Genomic DNA, 23627 nt, shown 5'->3' with positions numbered 1-23627 from the left:
CGTCTCAGCAGCCGAACATGATTTTTTGGACAGACATAATATCAATGGCTATTGTGATACTAAACTCTATAGTTAGTATAGATATGGGTATATATCATTTATTTGTTTGTGCCTGACAGGAACGTTCCATAAATAAAAAGCAATGCTGCATATAAAATGTGGCTATTTTTGTGTGTGTGTGTGTGTGTGTGTGTGTGTGTCATTTTTTTGGTACATATTTCAAGACATTTAGGATTCCAGCATGGTTTGACAGTCAGCGGTCAAAAATTTCTCCACTGTGTTATTAAACAATGTAGACTACTGGAGATAAGAAAGCAAAAATAATTACTTTTACTGCACATCCATTATTAAAGAAATCACTTTATTAGATGATATTGTCCATTTAACTTTTCAGATGTCACCAGGCAACAGCAATGAAAAACAATAATCACAGTCAGTCATTTATTTTAGAAAGCTATGAATGGAAATAATTATATAGGCTTATTCAGCAGCTATGAGCCCTTCTATAGACACGCAGAAAAGGATGTAATATACAATAAGTACTGCAGGTTTTATGACACAAGGAAGAGCTCATTTTAAATGGCCAAAATGCTGACATGTGAAGCCTTGTGTGTGACAAGGATTGGCTTTAACCTAACAATATAGTATGCCTATGTAGAAATTGATACCCTTGTATAAGGAGAACATTTTTGCGATCTAAATGTGATTGCTGAATTATTTGAGTTCATGTATACCTTTTAGCTTTTGCATTAAGCTATGCAAAACTGTTTTTTTTTTATCCACTTTTTATTCTGAGGCAGAGTAAAAACATAGGGGCGAAGTGGCTACGCTGGTGAAAATTCGCCAGTGTGACATAATTTCGGCACTTCTCCGATTTACTAACGGGCACTGGAGTAATTACGCTAGCGAAGGAGAGACTCAATCGCAACTTCGGACTCTAATGCCAGGCGTGTTTTCGCTCTGACAAAAGAGCGTTGCTACGCAAATTCACTAAGTTTTTGTTTTAACTGAACGTTACCTCTATCACCAGACTTGCCTTTGCAACCTCAGACCAGGAGAAGTGCGAAAAGAGTAGATAGGACTTGGTTAGGGTGATAGGCTGAAAAAGATTGTACATTTTTTTTGGGTACCCTCCTTCCCCCCTACATTTCCTTACATATGGCACATAAAATATACTGTGGGCTCATGTGTAGGGCAATATAACAACACTATTTTCTTTTATTAAGGTTCTCCGGGCTTGTGTAGTGTAATGTATTTGCTGCAACATATACGTCCATTGAAATTTAACTTACCGCTGTATAAAAATTATCTAACGCTAGCGCAAGTTCGCTATGCCTGCCGTAGTAAGGCTAGTGCAACTTTGCAACGAAACTTCGCAACTTTGTGAATTAGCGTTGTCTGTGCGAAGTTGCACCTGGCGAAGGCGGGCAAAGACGTGCTGGCGAATTTTCACCCATTAGTGAATTTCCCATAGACCCTACTCAATGAATTGGTCTGTATTCAATTAATGTTGCCTGCAATACCATATTTTTGTGCAAGGTACTTCTTATGTGTCTCCTGTTCCTATCTTTACAGGGGATCATTAAAAACATTTATTCACACTGTACACTTGCTGCAAAAACAGACTGATCTAGGATCCCTTCCTGTGGCAGATGTATTGTATAGGTAAGTTTATCTTTGTATGTTCCTATTTTTAATACTATTTTTTTTTTTATATTAAATTATTTAGTACCAGCATATTCTGCGACACAGTACATATGGTCACTTAACAACTAGCATAGAGACCAACCAAGACCATATAATATTAAGGGTCATTATGGCAGTTAATATTTTGTTGGTTATGTGTGAAGAATGTCCCACATTGTAGTGCAAAGACAAAATCTCCATTAACTATTAAGGGGATGCATTAGCCTGTTCCTATGCAGTCATAGCTAAAGACTAGAACAAAGTTCCAGACCTTCAAAACTTGCTAAAGAAGGAAATCTGAAAATGACAAAACACAAGAAATGGATATTTAGTTTACTATGTCCTTTGCTGCCCCTAACTACTTCTTTGTGTTGAAGAGGCAGTTATATTTTGCTACCTGGCAGCAATTAAATCAGATATTATGCAGTAGGATTAAATTACATTCTGCTGCCCTCTCATCTCAGTTTTGTTTATTCTTTGTCTTCATAGGGCCACTCTCTAGTCTGTAAAAGCATAGGAGCACCTAATGATCCATCCTGGTGACCAGTGAACCTATACATTGATACACTGCAGATCAGTTATACAAATGTAGGAGCACTTTATTGTATTGACTTTAAAGTACAGTACATGCTTATGTGTATAGGTAGATCCGTGTAAGAAGGATTCTCGGGCGAATATTCTGAAAATATTTTGGGACCCAAATACATTAAGAAATCATTTGCTTCTGTTTTGTTTTAGGTTGCTGCTTTTAGAAGGTGGGCCAGGTTCCCCCTCTTGTTTACTGGGAAGCAAACACATTGTATCCTGGGGTTTTGAGAATATGCTTCCAGCTCCTGATGTGATCAGTGGTTCAAACACTGAGAACAAAGGTACAGTAATGACTTGTAGTAAATGACTCACAAATATATGGTAACATCCATAGAGCAGAACGACTCATTACTAATATTTCCTCAATCAAGACATATTCCTTAATAGTTTTGTGAAATGTGAGTAGCAATAATGGATTAGTAAGAAAATACTTCATTTATCATAAAATATTTTCTATTTCTTTTCTCTATGTCCATTAATATCAATATTATTTTGAGACGTAAAATAAATGTGTGAGCAGTGAATTTAATACTGTAGACGTAGTGTAATTAATGACTTTCTAAATGCTTTGAATGGCAACTTCCAAATATTTCCCAGAACTTTATTTCCCATAATTTTCCTGATATATTTTTGATGTTTCAGATGCAGACTTGGGTCGCTGTCTAGCATGTGATGGACTTTATCTGTACACAACTAACTCTGTGGGTAGAGGATTGAGCAAAGTAGGGTCTGGGCTGCATGGCACTTTACGGTGAGTGTTTGAGAATTCATTGGATCAGTGCAAACATAATTCATACACTTGTGTTCTTATTTTCTACTTTATTGTGAGACTCCCTTTTGATTTTTTATAAATCCCCCAAAGTTCTGCAGAACAACAGCTCACCATTACTGATGTATTGAGATGCTTACTAATCGATCTTGTATATTTTCTTTTTTGTTTATTTTTTAGTGGTGCTGCATTGCAAGCACATTTTAGTAGCAACTCCATAGAGGATTAGAGATTTATTATACAATTTAAAAAATGGATACACAGACACCTTATTTGTAAGGGTTTTTATTTGCTGCTTTTATTAAAAGGGTACTTGTATAAAAGGGAAATGTGAGGGGAGAGAAGCAAAGATACAAGACATACAGATGTAAACTCCTACTGTAATGTTCCCTCTAGCTGTGCATTTGTGCACATGCACACAAATTCTGGTGTGCCCAAAGAATTTTGTGTTAACATATGCACACTGTTTTTTTAAAAGTACACACACATGTTTAGAAAGTGTGCACACAAGAATTTTTTTTTATGCACACGGCCAAGAAAAAAATAGAGGAAAGACTGCTGCACACTGTATAGAAGAATTTCCTTTATACATAAATTTTGTATCAAGAAGCTGAATGCTATTAGTCCATTAGTATTTTTGGCAACTACATTTAATTATGCAAGTCACATGCTTAACTGAATCCAGTCAGTTAGGTCATTTTATCTGTAGAGGCATCTGACATCTTTGTTTAGATGTTGCATCTTACATATTACAATTGAACTTGAGCCTGATGTGAGATTTTCTCATTGAAATTCTCAAAGGCTGTTTTACACCATTTCTTGCTTATTTCAGATGAGACTATGGCTCTTAAATCCTGCAGCTTTGTTGGGGAAAATTGACATGCTGATGTCCACAGCAAATGGAGAGAGAAGGACTGTTTTTATGTCTGAAAATGTGTTGTGATTTGTTAATGTTTGAGATTTGTGTATAGTTAGAGTATGTGTTGTAATTGCCCATGCCACATGTTTTGGGGCCACTTGGCCCAGTCTTTATAGAAATGTCTTTTGGATATTAAAATATGTGAATATCATTTTATCACTTTTCCAGTGGGGCTTTTTGTCTCTGACCTTTTTGATGTTTCTTTCTTTTAGAGGTTTTGTTTATTCTCGAAATGAGGAGCTAGAAGCTGGCTGGATTGCTTATGGAAGCAGAAAGATACTTCACAGGCCGGCCTCATTTGATAACAAACCTCAATATCTTTTTCAATTAATTGACCAATACACACTTCAGGTAAATATTGGTACTGTGCAGAATATTGTGCAGCAATATAGATTGTGCAAATCACAGCCCTTATTTGGCATCCCCATGGACATGTTTGTGTTGCTCCCTAACTCTTTTTACATTTGAATGTGGATCAAGCTTAAAAAAGGTTGGGGACCTCTGATTTTCAGCAACAATTTTTTTTTTTTTTTTACCTGCCATTTAAAAAATGTTGTGTTTGAGCTAACTACATCTCTGTGGCTAAATGTAAATGAAACCACAGCATAATGCCATATTGTCAGTGTTTAATTTTGCACAGAGACAATTAATTCTCTGCATATTTTTATTGTAGTAGGGGTAATTAAGACATTCTCTAGACACCTTCATAAAACAGCTTCAAAGATTAATAACTATGCGTGATGCTGTTTCATTGAAGTCTATGAAAAATATAGATCACCATTTATGACATTTCCAATCTTACCAAGGAACACAAGCAGACAGTTGAGGAATTATGTTCTTGTAATGAGTTTTGCAAAAAAAAGTATTTTCTCTGCAAGAAATTTACCTTTCAAACAGCTGATTTCCAGTATTGGTACAACACCTTTATGTGGGTACGTTTATGCAGTTAATGCCTCCAAAGTAGCAGGATATTATTAACTTAAAGGCACCCTTGTGGGTAGAATATAAAGACAATGAAGCTGCAGAGAGAGATAAACCTCAAGCAGTTGTATACGGAAAATGTCTATTAAGCAAAAGCCTTTTTATAACTTTTTTATAAAGTTTACTTTGTCTACATTCCTTTCCTTTTTAACTTTATCCATAATTCCAGAAAAAAGTTTTTGTTCTGAACACTTGAAATTTACTCCAAACATATCCTTTTTAAAATGCACTGCAGTAAAGTAAAGGGAAACAAATCTATAGCGGTTTTAAAATATAATTTATGAAAACTGCATATGTTAAGAAACATAATTGCTTGATACATTACAGGGTTATCAAGATATCTCAAAGTATTATAACCATGAACTAAAATAGTAACATTTATGGTGACACCTACCTAATGCAGAACAAGGCAAACCATATATTTAAATATAAACAGAACAGGAGAGTTGAGGGAGAAGCATCCAGCATTGCAATCAGATCCAAACCTTGCTGTAATAAAACCTTATGCATAGTCTCCTGCGGGCAACCCGGGTTTCACCAACAAAATTATGCCAAATAGTTCTGCATAAATATATACCAACAGAAACATTATAAAAACATTTAATGATAAAGATTTATTCAGTCCCTTTAGGGCCAATGTTTGTAATTTAAAAATCCATTGAATTTCCATTGTAGAAGTAACTTATGTCTATCACCACCCTTCTTGGAGTAGTATATGATCAATTGCCATACAATGGAGGGTAGGTAGCAGATGCATGTTTGTCAACAGGTTGCTTCCAGGTGTTGTTTTTTGTCTTGTAAGACATTATCACTGTCAGAGTCATTTTTGGAAATGCCCTGTGCCCAGTGGTTCCTCAGGGATTCTCTCAGAGTAGTGATAAACTTGCCTACATGCATGAGTACACATGGACACGTCAAGATATACAACACAAATTCTGAAGTACATGTTCATCTATGATTCATTTTCAATCTTTGTCCCTAGTGGGGATGTGCAAAGTTTCAATTATAAGCAATGAATTACAAAAATATAGATTTTTAGCAGTACATTTTTTTTATTCCACCTCCAACGCTGGAGAATCACTGTGAAAGTAGAATCTGTACAAGGTTTTATCAGCATTGTTTTCATAAATATTATTGTGTGCACAGCTTTCAATAACGGAAAAATGCTTGACTTCAGCTTAACAAAGATGTCATGTGATGGATGTCAATTATCAAATGCATGGTGTTAGTGTGGTGTTTTCCTTATATTTAGTGGTGTACTTTAATTTACACTATGGATTCCCATGATAGGCATGAATTATTCACACCCTGGCAATTTCTCAGTTGCAACAACAGATGCTGCTTGAGCTATATCCAAGAGTACAAAGCTATATTTCATGAAGGGATATTGATTCAGAATTAGATAGTTGAGGTCTGTGTGTATCATACAGATCTCTCACCTGCTACATACTTTAATATAGCAAGATACTGATTCTTGTTAGCACTGCATCTGTATTCCAGAACTTTTATTTGCATAATAAATTCCAGTAAAAATCATATGTGAGCTACTTTGTAGCATAAAATCTTGCTTAAAAATGGTAAAGGGATTCTAAAGTGTTCTAGGATAAAGCTAGTCACACATCTGCTTTATAAATGTGTCTTTTTGCCATATTTAACGTGAATGATTGCCCCCCCCATGGCTTCACAGCTGCTTATTTATATAAACTTTAAATAATGCAGTTTTTACCAGATATTAACATATTCTATTTCAATGCACATTAAATAATTTAAATTGTTTTGAGTGTGTTGCTAGGGCTTTATTCTTTGTCCTGTCAGGATCTCAACATTTTTTAATGGCTAAAGAAGCATTATGGCTCTTCCAAAAGATCAATTTTCTTGTGTGGCTGGCAAAAATCAGATCTGTGTTTTTATTGGTCTGTTTGGCTTACCACATGTGTTGGCATGCTGGCCATTGATACTCTCATAAGGCTGCTGGTATAGACAGATCTTTATTTTCGTTTCATTGATTCTGATTTGCAGGGCTTGTCTATTTAGTATACTGTATTATGACTTGAGCCAATCAAGATCTTTTTTGTCTCTTTAAATTACAGGTCTCTCAGATAGTCAGCATGCCAATCAATCATTTTCCTGTTGGCAGCAATATGACAACTGTGCACCTCTCCTCAGATGGTACCTATTTTTACTGGATTTGGTCTCCAGCTAGTTTGAATGAGAAGACCCCCAAAGGACACTCAGTTTTCATGGACATATTTGAGTTAAATGTAAGTTGTGGTGGGGAAGGGGCTGTGTGGAAATAAAATCCACATCCTTTTTGCCTCCCTTTTTATTTGCCCAGCTGATTGATTTCAAGCAGCTAAAGATTCTCTTTCCCTGCAATAGCAGTTGGCAAGCTACAATACTGCTTATGTTCTGAAACTTAAATTCCCATCAGAGGGTGATGAAAGTTTAATTCATCATTGTAACCATCATCTAGGGAACAAAACATTGCTTGCCTATATATTACATTTGAATATTTGATATTTAGATATGTATTCCTACAAATAGATGCATGTAATCAAAACTGTTGTCCAAAAGGGCAAAACCTAGTACAGGTATGGGATCTGTTATCCGGAAACCAGTTATCCAGAAAGCTCTCCCATAGACTCCATTTTATCCAAATAATCCAAATATTTAAAAATGATATCCCTTTTCTCTGTAATAATAAAACCGCTAAAATAGCTTGTAATTGATCCCAACTAAGATATAATTAATCCTTATTGGAAGCAAAACCATCACATTTGGGTTTATTTAATGTTTACATGATTTTCTAGTAGTAGTCGTTATCCAGAAAACTCCAGGTCCCGAGCATTCTGGATAACAGGTGGTATCATACCTGTATATATTGAATCACATACTATAAACAGCAGAAACGATTTTGTTTTCTTAAAGGAGAAGGAAACCCTTTTGCAAAAAACCCCATACCCACCCACCCCAGGTAGACCCCCCTCCCTCCTTCCCAGGCCAACTACCCCCCCACAGGAAATGCCCCATATTCCATTCTTACCCCTCAGCGCAGATTCTTCCAAGTAAGCTAGTAAGTAAGCTGACTGGGAGATCGCCGATTTCCGTGTAATTCCGCGCTCGCGAAGTTGTTGCAAAACAGCAAACTGCTCCAACTGCATATGCGCAGAAATACCAATCTCCCAGTCAGCTTACAGAGGATGCGGAAGATGGATGCATGGAACTCTGCTGTAAGAATCTGTGCCGAGGGGTAAGTATGGAGTATGGGGCATTTCCCCGGGAAGAGGTAGTTAACCTCGGGGGAGGAGGGAGGGGGGGGTCTACCTGGGGTGAGGGGTACATTTTTTTTTTTTGTTTTGTTTTTTTGCAAAAGGGTTTCCTTCTCCTTTAGAGGAGAAGGAAAGGCTTTATTTAGTTGGGGTGCCAAAAGTTAGGCACCCCCAAGTGATTGTATATACTTAGCTCACACTTACCTCCTCCAGCGAGCACCATGGATCGATCGGCTTCTGGCATCGCTTTCCTTCGCATGGGTGCGCATGCAAAGTAATGCAAAAAGCCGAACTTCAACGAAGAAGTCGGCTATTTCGTTCTACTGCGCATGCGTCTGCCCTGGGAAATTCTAAGAAGGAAGCCGATCGCTCCGTGGTGCTCACTGGAAGAACCGCCGGACTCCAGTTTCTCCCGATAGGAGCACCGGCCAGGGGTGTGAGGTAAATATTTATTATCTCTTGGGGCTGCCTAACTTTTGGCACCCCCAAGTAAATAGGCCTTTCCTTCTCCTTTAAGGGATTCTCACTACTATTTTTTTCCCCAGCATGTTTATTACTCAGAATTATTGCTGAGTTATCTATCTTTTCTGTCCTCCCCAGGTGCAAAACGGAGTATGCACTGCAAGCCCTCTTCATGAGCGCATTATATTAATGAGGAAAGAGGGTGAATCTGCTAAAAGTATTAATGAAATGCTTTTGAGTAGATTATCAAGATACAGAGCTTCTCCTTCAGCTACTCTAGCGGCACTTACAGGATCTACAATCTCTAACACTCTAAAAGAGGACCAGGCTGGTGAGTATCATAGTGTGCTTCTGTAATGCTGCTGTTAATTATAGCTGTCAGAAGTCAAGGCACCTTGTTTTAGTACATTGTTTAAGTATTTTGATAAATCGTATAGCTGACAAGTGCTCTTCCCACTAGTATCTAGTAACTTCATCAGCTAAATAGTGATGTACACAGATAATTTGCCCATATGGTTGTCCATGTGCTTAGATATTATTCTTTTAGTTACATGTACAGCTATAATTCTAAAAAGGTGGGTTTTGAATTTTTTAGGAAAGATTGTCAGTACAGATGTGTTTTTAGTAAAATGAGACTATTGTACTTTAATATTTTAGCTGCAAATACAAGCTGCGGTCTTCCTTTGAAAATTTTAAGAAAGACTCCGATGTATACATGTGGCACATACTTAGTACTACTCGTACCACCTCCAGGAGGATCAGGGAGCTCTACAACAAGATCTTTGTTTGGTGGAACCAGTGGCCTCTCCTCTCTAAAAAGTATGTTTTCAGATTATTTGTAATATTAATCTCCTGTGTATCTGGGATTTGCGGTTTTTATGATGAACAAGTCAGGTGACGCAAGGGCTCACAAAGATCCTCTACCCTACAGTATGTATTCCTACATCTGTCACATGCTAATCATTAAACAAAAAACATCCCATATTATTTTTCAGAAAAACTTTTCTTTTTTTCAAGCTAGTTGCAAGTTTTTCATCCTCAGAAGCAACATCCTTTTGTATTTAGGCATTATGAACAGTCAAATGCCTATAATATGATAAATAATAAATATTGAAGTCTTCAAGTGTTGTTTCTGTTTATTTCTCAGTTCTGGCTTCCAGCTTGGTGTTTAATATTTCTGATGGGCAGTTCACTAACAGAGCAGATCTTATTGATGCATCTGGAAGTTCTCTTGGACGTGGTGCTCTGGTGACAGGACTAGGTAAGAGAGATAGTTTCTAGAACAAATATTCCAGTTACAAATGCATAATTGAAAAATATATATATAATAAAATGTGAATTTTGTTAAGCATAATATTGTATTAGATGTAGGAGCGGTAACTTATAAAGATTATTAACAGAAGACTTATTTGCAGGTGCATGCTATGATTCGATAAATAACATGATCTGGACATGCTCCAATGATTACATTGATCAGTGGTGTAATCCTGGAAACCAGGCTTTCCATGTGGTGTGTCAGAGGCTTGGTGTCACTCACATCATCGCTGATCCTAAAGGTAAACTCTTTTAATCTAATATGGCTCATGTTATGTCCTATGGTGCACTATGGTCCTGAATCACCCTGTATGTGTACGTATTGTCAGGAGGGTTATCCACCTCTGGCAAGTATTGGCCAGAAAATGAACACAAAAATTGTTGCCTTGTGTGCACTGAGAGGCACCCTGGTGTGAGAACTTACCCTGGTGGTCTAATGGGGTTGGGCGAATGCCCACAGCTTTAACATGTCCGTGCACCGGTGCAAGTTGCTCTTCTGATGTTTGTTGCTTGCGCCGACTGCTACCGGGTTATGCACGCCATTGTCATGACATCATCGCGCATTGGCGTGAAATTCAAATATTTAAAGGTGCAGGTGCAAATTGTCATTACCCAACATAAAGTATACCAAGTTATTATTGATCCTGCCTGTCCCCAGTTTTTCGCTGCCTGTCCTGATTTTTGCCCCTTTTGACTTCTCTTCCAACCAAGTTGACTTCTCTTCCAACCACATTGCTTGTTCTCTAATCCGGTACTACGTGCGGGTCCAATGCTTTCCTAGAACTCTCCCCTTGGTTCTCTCATATTAAGACCTGGCGGCATCAGAGTAGCGGAGGGCTCCTCCCGAAGTGAAAGGAGGCTGTTCTAGGCGGAAGTAAGAGCCGAGTCTGGGACCTTGGGGTTAGTTCTGGGATTTGGGATTTCAATCGTAACAGTTTTAATGTGCATGCATATGTAGTGGTATAAACCCCGGTCTGTCTCAGTGGTCATTGTGCCTTTTTGCATAAATAGTAGATTGCCAGAGAATACAGAAGGACAAGGTAGAATACTAGCATCACGTGGTGATAGGGCTCATGTTTCTCAAAAGTTGCTCAATTATATTGTATGGGAACCCCAGCTTTTATAAGCTATGTAATATAGAACTTATTTGAGAACCTTAGCTTTTTTTTCTTGCTTAAAACTGCCGTTTGCTTTCTTTGCAGGAGAGGCAGTATCAACAAATGAAGTTATAAACCAGCTGCTTCACCATGTGGGTGCTATGTGTATTCATCAACTCAATCTTTTGGCTAATAGCAACAGTTCTCCTATCACTACCTTTCTGGGCAAACAACATCCTATAGAACCACATCATCTTAACAGTATCTGTGACATCATGGAGAAAGCCATGGTCAATGGTGATAAATGCATTATTCGCTGCATCTTAGTTGTTTTGCAGGTATTTTCTTTTTAATCGAAATAGACTCCTTTAAATCATCCAATTCATCAATGAGTTCAGTTGTCCGTTTATTGTGAGATTAGAACTCACCACAGAAAAACTGATCTACTTTCTGTTCAATCCTATGGGATTTTTAAAAGTGCATTTATGAAATGGTGAACTCCATTGATAAATACAATTCTAAAAATCCCATAGGATTGAATAGAATAGAGGTGAGTGTTTTTTGTGGTGAATTCTAATCTCATACTTAAAATTAATTTGGCCCTAAAAGTACAAAAGTTGTTTATAGTGAAAGTGGCACTTTCTGTGGTTCAGTCTGGTTATACCTTGTAGCAGAGCTGTAAAATGCAAGAGTTTTCTCAGTCTTTCTTTGTCAAGATTTAATTGTTTTAAAGTACAAAACCAGGCTAAAACAGTGACAGTGTTGATTTGTTTTCTATTGTAAAACACAGACTAACATACCAGTGTTGCAACGTGGCCCACACGAAGAACTGTGTCCCGATAAAGTGTTGAAAAAAATGTTCTTTCCCCCTGTTCAACACAATTGTCAGAATTTATTTATTTATTTATTTTAAATTGTTTTTGTTAGACGTTCAGCACATATAAACAAGTAATTTCACAGTTGTAAAGGTACATTTATGTTATTGTCAGATAAATTTTAAAATGTGTTGTTTGTCGCTTACACTGAGCAGTGTTGTAAATTGGAAATGATTGCTACAATTGCTGGATTTCAAGGAATAAATTAAGGAATTTTTTTTTAGGTGGTATTTAAATTCTTTCTTAACCCCCAAACTGAGAAGAATCGAGAAACAATAAGGAGGTCTGGCTTGCTTCTTTGGCAGTTACTCATGGCGCCTAAGGACCAGATTTGTCCTGAAATACAGAAAGAGGTCTGCTTGGCTATTAGGTAGGATTATAAGGATAATTGGAAAATGTGCTATTTGTGCATGCAAATCTTGGTAAGGGATATATCACCAATTTGTAAGGATTTCTTATATGATTATGAAATGATTAAAAATGTACAGTTGTTTTATTTGGCTTTGGTGGGAAACTTCCTATTTTATATTGGATACTCTTCTCCAATAATGCCTTAGCATTCTTTCTTAACCCCCAAACTGTGTCATGATGAGTTGATTGCTGAATGAATTTTGCTTTTCCCCTAGGCAGTTGTCAATTCAATCTGAATTCTCTTTATTTTATTTTTTGTATGGGTTGAAAACTTGCTGTATTTTAGAAAAAATAAGGTGTTTCAGTTAAGTGCATTTTCTAGACATTTTTCTGCCTTCTGAATGTTTAAATTATTGAATTTTGCATTACTAACATTTGTGGTTTGCTTTGCAGCTTTGGATTAAACATTTTGAATCCAGGAGAGCTAGAAATTAATAACCTGCTCAAGCTGATTTTAACTGAAGGTAAAGCACCCTTTTTTATTTCTGGTTGATATGCAGAAATAGCATTGTATGTAAAGTATAGAGAGACAAATAAGGAGAGTTAAGTCTGATCATGGGCTGCTGTTACCTTTGTTGACAAAGCTGTACGACAATAAAACATATTTTATATTCTTTAGTTGTTTTAACAACATTTATGATATGTGAACTCAGAGTAAATTTAAAGAAGAAGGAAAGGCTAAAATTAAGTAAGCTTTATCAGAAATGTCTATGTAAATGCACCAGTAAACCCTCAAAGTAATGCTGCTGGCAGTCCTCTGTAAAACACATGGGCTTCTGTATCAGACTTCCTGTTTTCAGCATAAACCTTCTGGGCTAGGGCTTGAGCATGCTCAGTTTGCTCCTCTCTCCCTCCCCTCTGCTGTAATCTGAGCCCAGAGCTATGAGTGAGCAGGGAGAGACTTCGGGCAGGAAGTGATGTCACACCAAGCTAATATGGCAACTGCTATCCTAAACAAACCCAGAGAGCTTCTAGAGCTGTTTCTCAGGTATGGTAAAGCATTCTGCAGGATAAATATCATCTTATAACTTGCACTGTTGTGGTTAAGCTATTGGCAATAAACTGCTTTGGTAGCTTTCCTTCTCCTTTAAGTTCCTCCACAAAGTTCTGTTCTATGACCATTACTATCAGGCATAGCATGCCTTTTTTGCTACCTTTTGTATTTCTCTGTGCTCTCTAGCTATGGTTGATGCAATCTCATATAGGTGGGGATCGATCAGAAACAGTTACATTTTTGTTTCTTAGTGATTTGTGCTGAGAGCACTAGCATCTGCCAGTACCAACCAAATGGGAAGGCACTGCCACAAAAAATGGGCATATTGAATGCTGTGATTCTCATTACGACCACCGCTGTAAAATATACCATGTACATTGTTAGTGGTTGGGATTCAGTTTGTATCTATTCTGATGCTGAACTAGTTTTGACAGGTCAGGAAATTTATTTGAAATGGCCCTTTTTTTTTGCAGGAGACAGGAATTGTGGCCTCTCCCAACTCCGTGATGTCATTTTGACAAACCTCACTGAACAACTTCAAAATAACAGGTTTGGAAGTGATGAGGATGAACATTACAGGTAAATCTGGAAAATATTGGTACACCAGCAATATGTTAGTACTGTTTAAGGGGTTGTTCACCTTTGAGTTAACATTTAGCATGATGTAGAAAGTGATATTCTGAGACAATTTGCAATTGGTTTTCATTTTTTATTATTTGTGGTTTATTGAGTTATTTAGCTTTTAACTTAACACCTCTCCAGATTGCTATTTAAGCAATCTCGGTGCTAGGGTCCAAGTAGGATCCAAGTAGCAATAACAATAAATTTGTAGCCTTACAGGGCATTTGTTTTTAGATGGTGTCAATGACCCACAGTTGAAAGCTGAAAAGAGAGGAAAAAGGCAAAAAAAAACCTTTAAAAAATAAATAATGAAGACCAATTGAAAAGTTGCTTACAATGGGCTATTCTATAGATTTAGCTATTCTATATTATAAAAGTAAATATAAGGGTGAATCACCCCTTTAATGATCTGTAGGCCATTTATATATGATGTTTATGTATAATTTTAACGTTTCTTACCATTACCTAGATGTAGCTTAATATATGAGAATCACCATAGTGTATACACAGAGCTCTTTTATTCCATTTTCTATTAATCTAGAACAAGGCTATCCAACGTATTGCACTAGTCATTTCTCGATATTACCTTACAGTTTGTATGACTATCTTCCTGCCCTATGTCTGATTATAATTTTTGAGGAATATCATAACTTTCTTTTTATATTCTAGTCCTGGTACATATTGTATATCATAATTAGGTTTCTTTTGTCCATTTATAGATTTAACTTTCATTTTCAGGCTTAATGATGAATTATTGCACTATATTTTGAAGATTGTTGTTCGCGAATCATGTGTTCTGATCACCAAGTGCCAAACTGTGTCTAAAGAAGAATTCCAAAGACTCTTGTCAACAGTGCCTGTAAGACTAGAAAAATCATATGGACTTTGCAGTTCTTTTATTTTAATAACATATTAAATGCTTCAAGTATGAATATGTGACAACCAAAGATTACAAGATGTTAATAAAGTCGAGTCAAGAAACAGTTATTGATATTATACCCGTGCAAGAATGGGCTGAAAGTACATTGGCTGATTGATCAGGAAGTGTTCCTAAGAACCTAGTGTATCAATCAAGGTTGTCACCAAAATGAACATTAATCTTGAATGGGACCTAAAAACTTAAGCTTTTAATTTCTGAAAATCATCACAAACAATCTTTGCTCAAACAAATTCACTGCACTGGTAAACTGGTGTGTTTACTTCAGTACTATAGTTTATATAAATAAGCTGCTGTGTGGCCATGGGGCAGCAATTCAAAGTAGAAAAGGCTCAGGATACATAGCAGATAAGCTGTGCAGCATATAAAGATGTTGTACAGTGCTTATCTATTTTTCATTATGTAACCTCTGGCATTTAGGGCAGGGACACACGGGCAGATTCGGGGAGATTTAGTCTCCTGGTGACTAATCACCTCTTCTGCGTGGCGACGATCTCCCCTAACGGCCTTCCCCCTGCTATAATGAGAAAACGCCTGCACCAATGCACTCACGGCGCTTCGATTTCCGAAGTCGCCCGAAGTTGCCTCATGAGGAAAATCGATGCGCTGCGAGTGCACTGGCGCAGACATTTTCTCATTATAGCCCTATTTCAGTTGTAGCCGTAGTTTATTTATCTAAACTATGATAGTGTTTCTGAAACAAAAAAATCTGATTTACCAGTGCAGGGAAATTGTACATTATATTTTATTTACTATTTACATTTTCATATTTTGGTATTAATGTTCCTGTAATGGAGCTTGTTACCTTGTTCACTGTCCACTACATCATTAGTGATTTTGAAGAAGTACGCAGTTCTGAATCTTGTAAGAAACAGGGTTGTGGGAGAGCTGTGTAGAGTGAAAGGGTCATAGGTATTGTCAAATGGAATTTGCGATCAGCTACAGAAAATTGTAATTAAGGGGTGAATGCAAGAAAGTGCAAACAAAACTGAAAAATTTAAAATGTACATAAAGTCTGCCAATAATCTGCTTTACTTTCAAAAGACTGGGACAAAATGAAAAGAAAAACAAACAAACATATTTTAAAAAAGAAAAGCTATGTCTAATTTGCAATACCGAATTGTTGTAAATAACAATAAGAAATCTCTCTGTATCTATTAGAGTTAGTAAAGAATCTTGTCACTGGTTAAGACTCTGGAGGCAAATGGCTACAAATGGGTTTTAAGTAGAGCTGGTATTTCTATATTTTTATTTACTCTAAATAATTGTACAGTGCCTTTATTTTGCTTCAAAGGGGGACATTTACCTTTATCTTACTTTGTACAACTGGACACTGATTCTGCTTTGGTGTGTTTAAGGTGGCTTCTCCTTGTCTATGCTATTTAATGGCTGTACAGAATCATCTTCTGAGTAATACTGTCCTAGTTAAACCTGATGACAGCGATGACAGTGACAACTCCCTGCAGGGGGAAACATTGAAGGTACAGGTAAACACCAGATTTTATTCTAATAATGCTGTTTTCTGTTTGTAACTGTCAAATGTGTGTTGGTCTGTTTATAACCAACCTATTTTTTCTGTATGTATCTATCTCTTCATCAGTTTGGCATGCATAATGCATTCTATTTTATTTTTATCTTATCGTAATGAACTACAGTAAATAAAAACATTTAAAGGAATTCTGTAAATTGTTCCTGAAAAAAAAATGTCAAGCATAATTTAACTAATCAGTTATTTGACCACTAGGGGTGGGTTTAGGCCGAACAAATGGAAACAAATACATAGTCAAAATGTTTTTTGGATCCTAAAAGTTCTAGCAAAATGAGACCCACTAATAACACAACTGGGAAGCAAAAAAGGTTTTATTCACATAAAGAGACCACGCCTCCCTAACTCTGCATTCAGAGTCCCAGTTGCAATTAATGTGACTTGTCCACCTTTATAAAAGCATGCATTGTTATCTGTGCACCACATAGTAGAAGTAGGGTTGCCACCTTTTATAAAAAAAATTACCGGCTGCTGGGGGGGCGGGGCCTCAAAGGTGCGGGGCGTGATGTCAAAAGGGACGGGGCCATGCAACAGACACCATGGACGCTAGAAGAGGCTAAAGAAAAGGTAAGTTGCAGGGGATTGGGGGCGATTGGGGGCAGGCCGAGGGCTCCTTTTGATCGTATTACCAATTTACCGGCAGTTACATTGCCGGTAAATTTGTAATACCGGCCCCGGCCTTGGCAGGTATTTTACCGGCTAGGCCCGTAAAATACCGGCCAGGTGGCAACCCTAAGTAGAAGCAGTGTGTAGTGGGGAAAAGTTCTCCTAACCGTTAATATTCAGGTAAGTGAAAACACTGGCATAAACCATGTATCTGTCACAAGACTTGTGTGGCTTACTAACAGAATAAGCTTCAGATAGGTTAAAGGAATTGTTCAGTGTAAAAATAAAAACTGGATAAATAGGCTGTGCAAAATAAAAAATGTTTCTAATATAGTTAGGCACAAATGTAATGTATAAAGGCTGGAGTGACTGGATGTGTAACATAATAGACAGAACACTACTTCCTGCTTTTCAGCTGTCTTGGTTTACACTGACTGGTTACCAGGCAGTAACCAATCAGAGACTTGAGCAGGGGGGGGGGCACATGGGTCCTATCTGTTGCTTTTGAATCTGAGCTTAATGCTGAGGATCAATTGCAAACTCACTGAACAGAAATGTACCATGTGGCCCCCCTTCAAGTCGCTGACTAGCTCAGAGTTATAGAGCCTTTATACATTATATTTTTGGCTAACTATAACTATATTAGAAACATTTTTCACAGCCTATCTATTTACACAGTTTTTATTTTCACACTGAACTGTTCTTTTAAATTATTTTAAAGTTTCGGGTACCTGCATGGTGAGGTACCCCAACTGTGCTGTATGTCCTATTAATCACCAGCCCCTGGTCTGAGCAGGTAGAGGGTTACAACTTACAGTAAGTAAGTTTAGAATACAATATATTAGTCTGTACTGCACATAATGTCTCCCTCATGAAGGGATCTTGTCACCAGGATTTAAAAAAATACATTTCCATTTCATTTTTTATTACCATATTTTTAGTTTGAGCAACAGATGTATATTTTTATATCCTAAATTATTTTAGTTACTAAATAGGAATTATTTCACTTTAAATTGAAGACTCAAGCTAAGGAGCCATATCTTCCATAAATATACCAACATTAGACAGGCCTTCTGCTCAAGTACAACATCACAATACAGATAATCACATTACAGGACCCTGGTTCTGCATAATCATTCAGTTTTTACTTTAATGTCCATCATAAGCATTATTGATATTACAAACTGATGGAAAATGTTTCTATATTGGAATATCAGATATACATAAACTTTACCCAGTTTTGCCATTTTTATCATTTTGTAGGAACTCCAGGCCAGCATCTTGGCTTTGGCAACTCAGATACTTTCTGGTTGTGATGAAGTTCTGGATATGTTGCAGCGAGTTACCACTGCTCTTATCAACAGCGATCTCTTAGACAGAGACTTTAGGTAATATGATATATGGTACCATTAATAATGAATTCTGTTTTGGTTTCCAGAACTTAGAGGGGAATTACTTAAAGGGGTCATTCACCTTCAAACAACTAGTTGTTTTCAGATAGATCACCAGAAATAATGACTTTTTTCAATGACTTTCTATTTTCTATGTGTGACCGTTTTTCTAATATTGAAGTGTAAAGTGTCATTTTTCACCTTCTGAAGCAGCCCTTGGAGGGGGGGTCGCCGACCCTATAAACTGTTCTAAATGGATACATTTAGTTGATACATTACTTGTCTTTGTCCCTGCTTAGCAAAATCTCTGGGTTTCATTACAGGCAGCTGTTAGAATTGATACAATAGTTGCTAATACTCCAGAGATGCTGCTGAGAAATGTATCAACTAAATGTTGCAAAATTGTAACAATTTAGAGTCTGCACCTGAATTACTGAGCTGCCAGACTCAAACACCAGAGAACATTCAACTTTAAACTTAGATTTTGGAAAAACAGTAAAAAATAAATAGTGGAAAGTAATTGAAAAAAAAGTCGTTATTTCTGGGGAACAATCTGGAAACAACTGAATTGAAAAAAGTGTTTGGAAGGTGAACAACCCCTTTAAGAAGTTTCTGAATAGAATTGTATTATCCTGTAACAGTCTCAGTAGCAATATGTCTTATTCTCTGACTGGAAATCTAAAATGCTATCTTATTTAATGAAAAATATTTATTGAATTAGATATTATTTAAAGTCTACTACCATTTATCCTCTTGTTTTTCATTCTTATAAGTGCCACAGAAAAGTAAGATCAGTTTCACACTGAGTAAGTTTACCTCATTAGTAAAATGTAATTAGGATCTTCCTATTAAACAACCCAAGTCTATAAACAGCTGTTTTTTATGCGCTTTCAGAATGTTAATATTTAAATTGTACCTACAAGGATTCAGCTGCCAATCAGTTCTTATCTACCATTTGTAAGAAACAATACTCATAAATACTGTTCCTTTTGGCACACTATTGTAAATATTTTGACTATAGAACTTTTTTTTTTTTAATATTTATGGTTGTTTTTTTTTTTTTTTACTCTTTTTAATTTTGTCTTAGACTGAAAGGCCTTGAACAGATCACAAAATCCACCATGCTTGGCCATCTTCTCCCAGTACTTCTCACATCCCTTATGCATCCCAACTTAGAGACATTAACTATGGCAGACACACTTATGCCTCAACTGGTGCAACTTGTGCTTTACACTAGCCAGGTAAGGTCTCACAGTTAGCATTAATAAATGCAAACATATTAAAAGACAAAAAGGTGTATGTGTGTGGATTCTAAGATTTGCATTTTAATAGCTGGAGGGCAGCATGTTGCTGTGTAACGAACTGCCACATCAGTTCTTCAGAGTACTTTGAACATTATTCTGTGGGGTGCAAGAGCTCATTAGCAGAATTGATCGCTAACACCCTCGCTAGATTATTATTCTTCTGAAATTAACTTGAATTGCTTTAAAATAACTGCAGTGCATGTTGGTTGTACCAAATTAAAAAAGCTGTTTTTAATGCTGGAATAAATCATTCCAATGCTGTGAGTGTATTACTGTCTCAGATTACTTATTTGTTGTGCTCCTAGGTGGCCATATACTAGTAAACCATCAATAGTGTCTCCAACTGCAGTCTGGATGCAGTAACGTAACTTGGTGGGGGCGGGCCCTGGTGCGGGCCGTGCAGACCCTCGTGTGCGCAATGTATCTCTGCGCCTGCAGCCGACTCCAGCCGGCTGCAGCGCGCACGATCTTCCGGGGGGGCCCTGCGGGGGTGCGGGCCCTGGTCCATTTGCACCCCCTGCTCCCCCGGTAGTTACGCCCCTGTCTGGATGGCCAGAAGCTGTGTGCTGGGCCCCATATTAACAAATACATTCTTTGTTTAAGGGATACTGTCTGTACTCTCTCTCTTTTTTTTTTTGCTTAAGTGACCAATATTGTTGTTTCCTGTTCACTCCATCGCTCTCCCCCGTCTACTGCAATTATAAGCCCATCATGTATCCGTCGACCTATGATTGTCACCCAGAATATGTGTGGTTGCCTTTTCAGTTAAAATTCCTTCATAGGTTTCTCTTTGAATTTCTTTCTATTGCTGCACTGGAAACTGACCAGGTCACATACACACATATTTGCAGATGAAGACAAAAAAGTGTAAACATCCTTTGGGCATACCTGTTTGGCAATGAATAATTTAAACTGTCTCTTTCAGACTGCTCTGCTGCTGAAAACCCAATGTCCAGTATTGGCAGATGCAGGGGACACCCCCAGTGGAATTCTAGAGCAAAAAAATAAATTATTAACTGATGACAGGTAATCAATCCTAAAAAGTTTTGCTTGTTTTTTTCTTTACAACTAAATTGATTTCTTCTTCTGGTAACTTAGTTAGCTGAAAACGGATAGCTTCGTAGGAACAAATAGAGAATTCTCATTAGCATGCATGTTCTAGTAGAAAGTGTATGTAATTAATTTTTTTATTTGCTAATTCTTGTCTGCCATGGAACGCATAAGAAACTTTCTGCATGCGCCAACTCCAATAAGTCCAATAAGGTGTAAAAATATTTTTACTATTGTGTTCTAATATAAGAACATTTGAGATTACATTATTATGTTTTCCATAATTATTAGCATAAGAGCTATTTACCTATAAACTTTAACTCTCAGTGAAGGTACATCCAGACCAGCCATCATCCACTTTTTCTTGATTCCTGCAGACTAAGGGTCTGCAGGTTTTTATCTGTCATAGAATATTGCCATGCAAGACAATGAGATTTTGTGGGATGTCTAATCTGACAAAGTCGCATGATTCCTTGTTTGTCAAAATATAGTTATTTATTTTTGGGAGTTTCCTTAAAGGAGAACTAAACCCCCCCAATAAGAAAATCCTCTACCTACTACCCTAGGTAGTCCTCCCCCCCTGCTTCCCCCCGATAGTTAGTTACCCCTGAAATTGTTTGCTCACCTATCAATGCAGAGTAAGAGCATTGGAGCTCATGGGCACCACCTTCTGGATCGCTAGTCTTCTTGTGTAAGTGAGCGCCATATTGACTCTTGCACAGTTGGAGCAGTCTTCCAGTTAGTGTAGCAACTGCGCATGCACCAAAAGTGCAGGAAATTGCAGTAAGGAAGGAAGAGAACCCGAAGAAGACTGGAGATCTGAAAGATGGTGCCCATGAGCTCCACTGCGCTTACTCTGCACCGATACGTGAGCAAGCTCTTAGGGGCAATTTCAGGGGTACTAACCATGGGGGGGAAGCATGGAGGGGGGACTACCGAGGGTAGTAGGTCCCTGGTAAGTCCTCACCTGGAGTATGCAGCTCAGTTTTGGACTCCAGTCCTTAAGAGGGATATAAATGAGCTGGAGAGAGTGCAGAGACGTGCAACTAAACTGGTTACAGGGATGGAAGACTTAAATTATGAGGGTAGACTGTCAAGGTTGGGGTTGTTTTCTCTGGGGAAAAAAAGACACTTGAGAGGGGACATTATTACACTTTACAAGTACATTAGAGGACATTATAGACAAATAGCAGGAGACCTTTTTACCCATAAAGAGAATCACCACACCAGAGGCCACCCTTTAGACTAGATGGAAAGAACTTTCATTTGAAGCAGCATAGTTGTTTCTTCACAGTGAGGGCAGTGAGGTTGTGGAATGCATTGCAGGATGTTGTTTTGATGGCACATTCTGAGTGGCTTTGATGATTTTTTGGACAAGCATAATATCCGAGGCTTTTGTGATACTAAAATCTTTAGTTAGTGTATAGGTATATATAGTTCATGAGTGTATAGAGGGGTCGCTGTGTATGAATGGATGCTGGGTTTCATTTGGAGGTGTTGAACTTGATGGACTTTGTTCTTTTTTTAACCCAATCTAAATATGTAACTATGTAAATGCTTCAGTACTGTTCAAAGCCATTGGAACCATTAAGACTTAAATTGGCATACTTGTGAACCTATGAACAAGGTAAGGCTATTCACTGATCTTAGTCTTAGATCAAGTGCAGTGTAGATTATTTTGTATTTTTACATGCTCTTACATTATTAATTTTCTATTTTGTATACAGAATGTTAGAAGAAAAGGAGGAGCCTGGTTTCCTTACTGGGCTAAAGATTCCTGCACCATGGGCTGCCGGGAAGACTGTGGAGACATCTCATCCAGTCAGAGACAATTACAAGTTTAAAGAGACTATACATATTCCTGGAGCTCGTTGCTTGTATCTCCGGTTTGACAGCCGGTGCTCTTCACAGTACGATTACGATAAGGTGAATGACAGTGAGTGAAGCAGAGCTTTCTTGTTTCGGGTTTGCTTGAAAGTATCTTAAGGTGGATTTTTTGATAAAACAATACCATGGAACTGTTCTACCTTACAGTCCCAGCTACGTGAATGTGTTGACCTGGACCAACTGTCACCTATAAAATAGTGCATATTTTTTTTGGCACCATAAGAGTGTTTAATAAGTAGCTGGTAATACATTGTTTAGCTGAAATTAAGTGTTTAGCCTGTGTGTCACACTACATGGCTTTCATGCCTTTGACCTAGTTTCCAACCCTACCTCCTAGCCAATGCTTAGTGCAATTAAGGGGAGCCATCCTCACAGTTTTGAACCTCTGCTCTATAGTCAATTGAAAGTGAAAAAAAAACTGAAGAGCACCTGTATAGAACATGACTTCACTTTTATCCAGTTAACTCTGCCTTTCCCCAGAAAATACCAATGTGACTGAGCTCTCTTAATAGTGTTTAACAATAGTGTTGTATGAAATGTTATTCATGTGTAAAAAATTTTATTCTTTCTTCAGCTGGTGATATATGCGGGGCCTAATACAAACAGCAGGAAAGTTGCAGAATATGGTGGAAATACACTGGGGTATGGAAGTAGAAGTGTTTTGGGTACAGGCTGGCCAAAAGATTTGGTCAAGGTAATTTTTTTGTCCTTTAAATGCACATTAGTACAAAAAAACTTGTTATATTGCAGTAGTGGCATGTCATTCAACCTTGACATATAAAATAAGTGTGATCTGTGATCATGAATTACAGTTGGGTGGTCAGAAACATAATAATTAGGAAAGTGTCCACATTACCATATTATCTAGTTGATTAAAAGGTGCAGGTTCCTAGTATTCTTTTTGACCTCATAGAATACTT

At 37.4% G+C, this 23627-nt stretch overlaps 1 protein-coding gene across 3 annotated transcripts in view; it reads left to right on the top strand.

The window, feature by feature from the left end:
- hectd4.S (HECT domain containing E3 ubiquitin protein ligase 4 S homeolog) overlaps positions 1-23627 on the top strand; it is a 128108-nt gene that overhangs the window by 16071 nt on the left and 88410 nt on the right. Inside the window, exons 3-22 of one of the 3 annotated variants that reach the window (XM_018244230.2) lie at positions 1576-1665; positions 2425-2555; positions 2917-3025; positions 4175-4313; positions 7034-7204; positions 8813-9005; positions 9332-9493; positions 9822-9935; positions 10090-10230; positions 11191-11423; positions 12185-12330; positions 12765-12835; positions 13839-13944; positions 14725-14845; positions 16282-16404; positions 18339-18463; positions 19554-19707; positions 20696-20796; positions 22548-22746; positions 23282-23401. In XM_018244230.2, coding sequence (XP_018099719.1) covers positions 1576-1665; positions 2425-2555; positions 2917-3025; positions 4175-4313; positions 7034-7204; positions 8813-9005; positions 9332-9493; positions 9822-9935; positions 10090-10230; positions 11191-11423; positions 12185-12330; positions 12765-12835; positions 13839-13944; positions 14725-14845; positions 16282-16404; positions 18339-18463; positions 19554-19707; positions 20696-20796; positions 22548-22746; positions 23282-23401 — 2749 coding nt within the window. Of the gene's footprint in view, positions 1-1575; positions 1666-2424; positions 2556-2916; positions 3026-4174; positions 4314-7033; positions 7205-8812; positions 9006-9331; positions 9494-9821; positions 9936-10089; positions 10231-11190; positions 11424-12184; positions 12331-12764; positions 12836-13838; positions 13945-14724; positions 14846-16281; positions 16411-18338; positions 18464-19553; positions 19708-20695; positions 20797-22547; positions 22747-23281; positions 23402-23627 lie in introns of all 3 variants that reach the window. The other 2 variants (XM_018244229.2, XM_041580382.1) reach the window with 2 other exon arrangements.

Source organism: Xenopus laevis, chromosome 1S (assembly GCF_017654675.1).
Source record: "Xenopus laevis strain J_2021 chromosome 1S, Xenopus_laevis_v10.1, whole genome shotgun sequence".
Classification (NCBI taxonomy): domain Eukaryota; kingdom Metazoa; phylum Chordata; class Amphibia; order Anura; family Pipidae; genus Xenopus; species Xenopus laevis.
The sequence above is the reverse complement of the archived record's forward strand: the minus strand, read 5'-3'. Positions and strand labels throughout refer to the sequence as shown.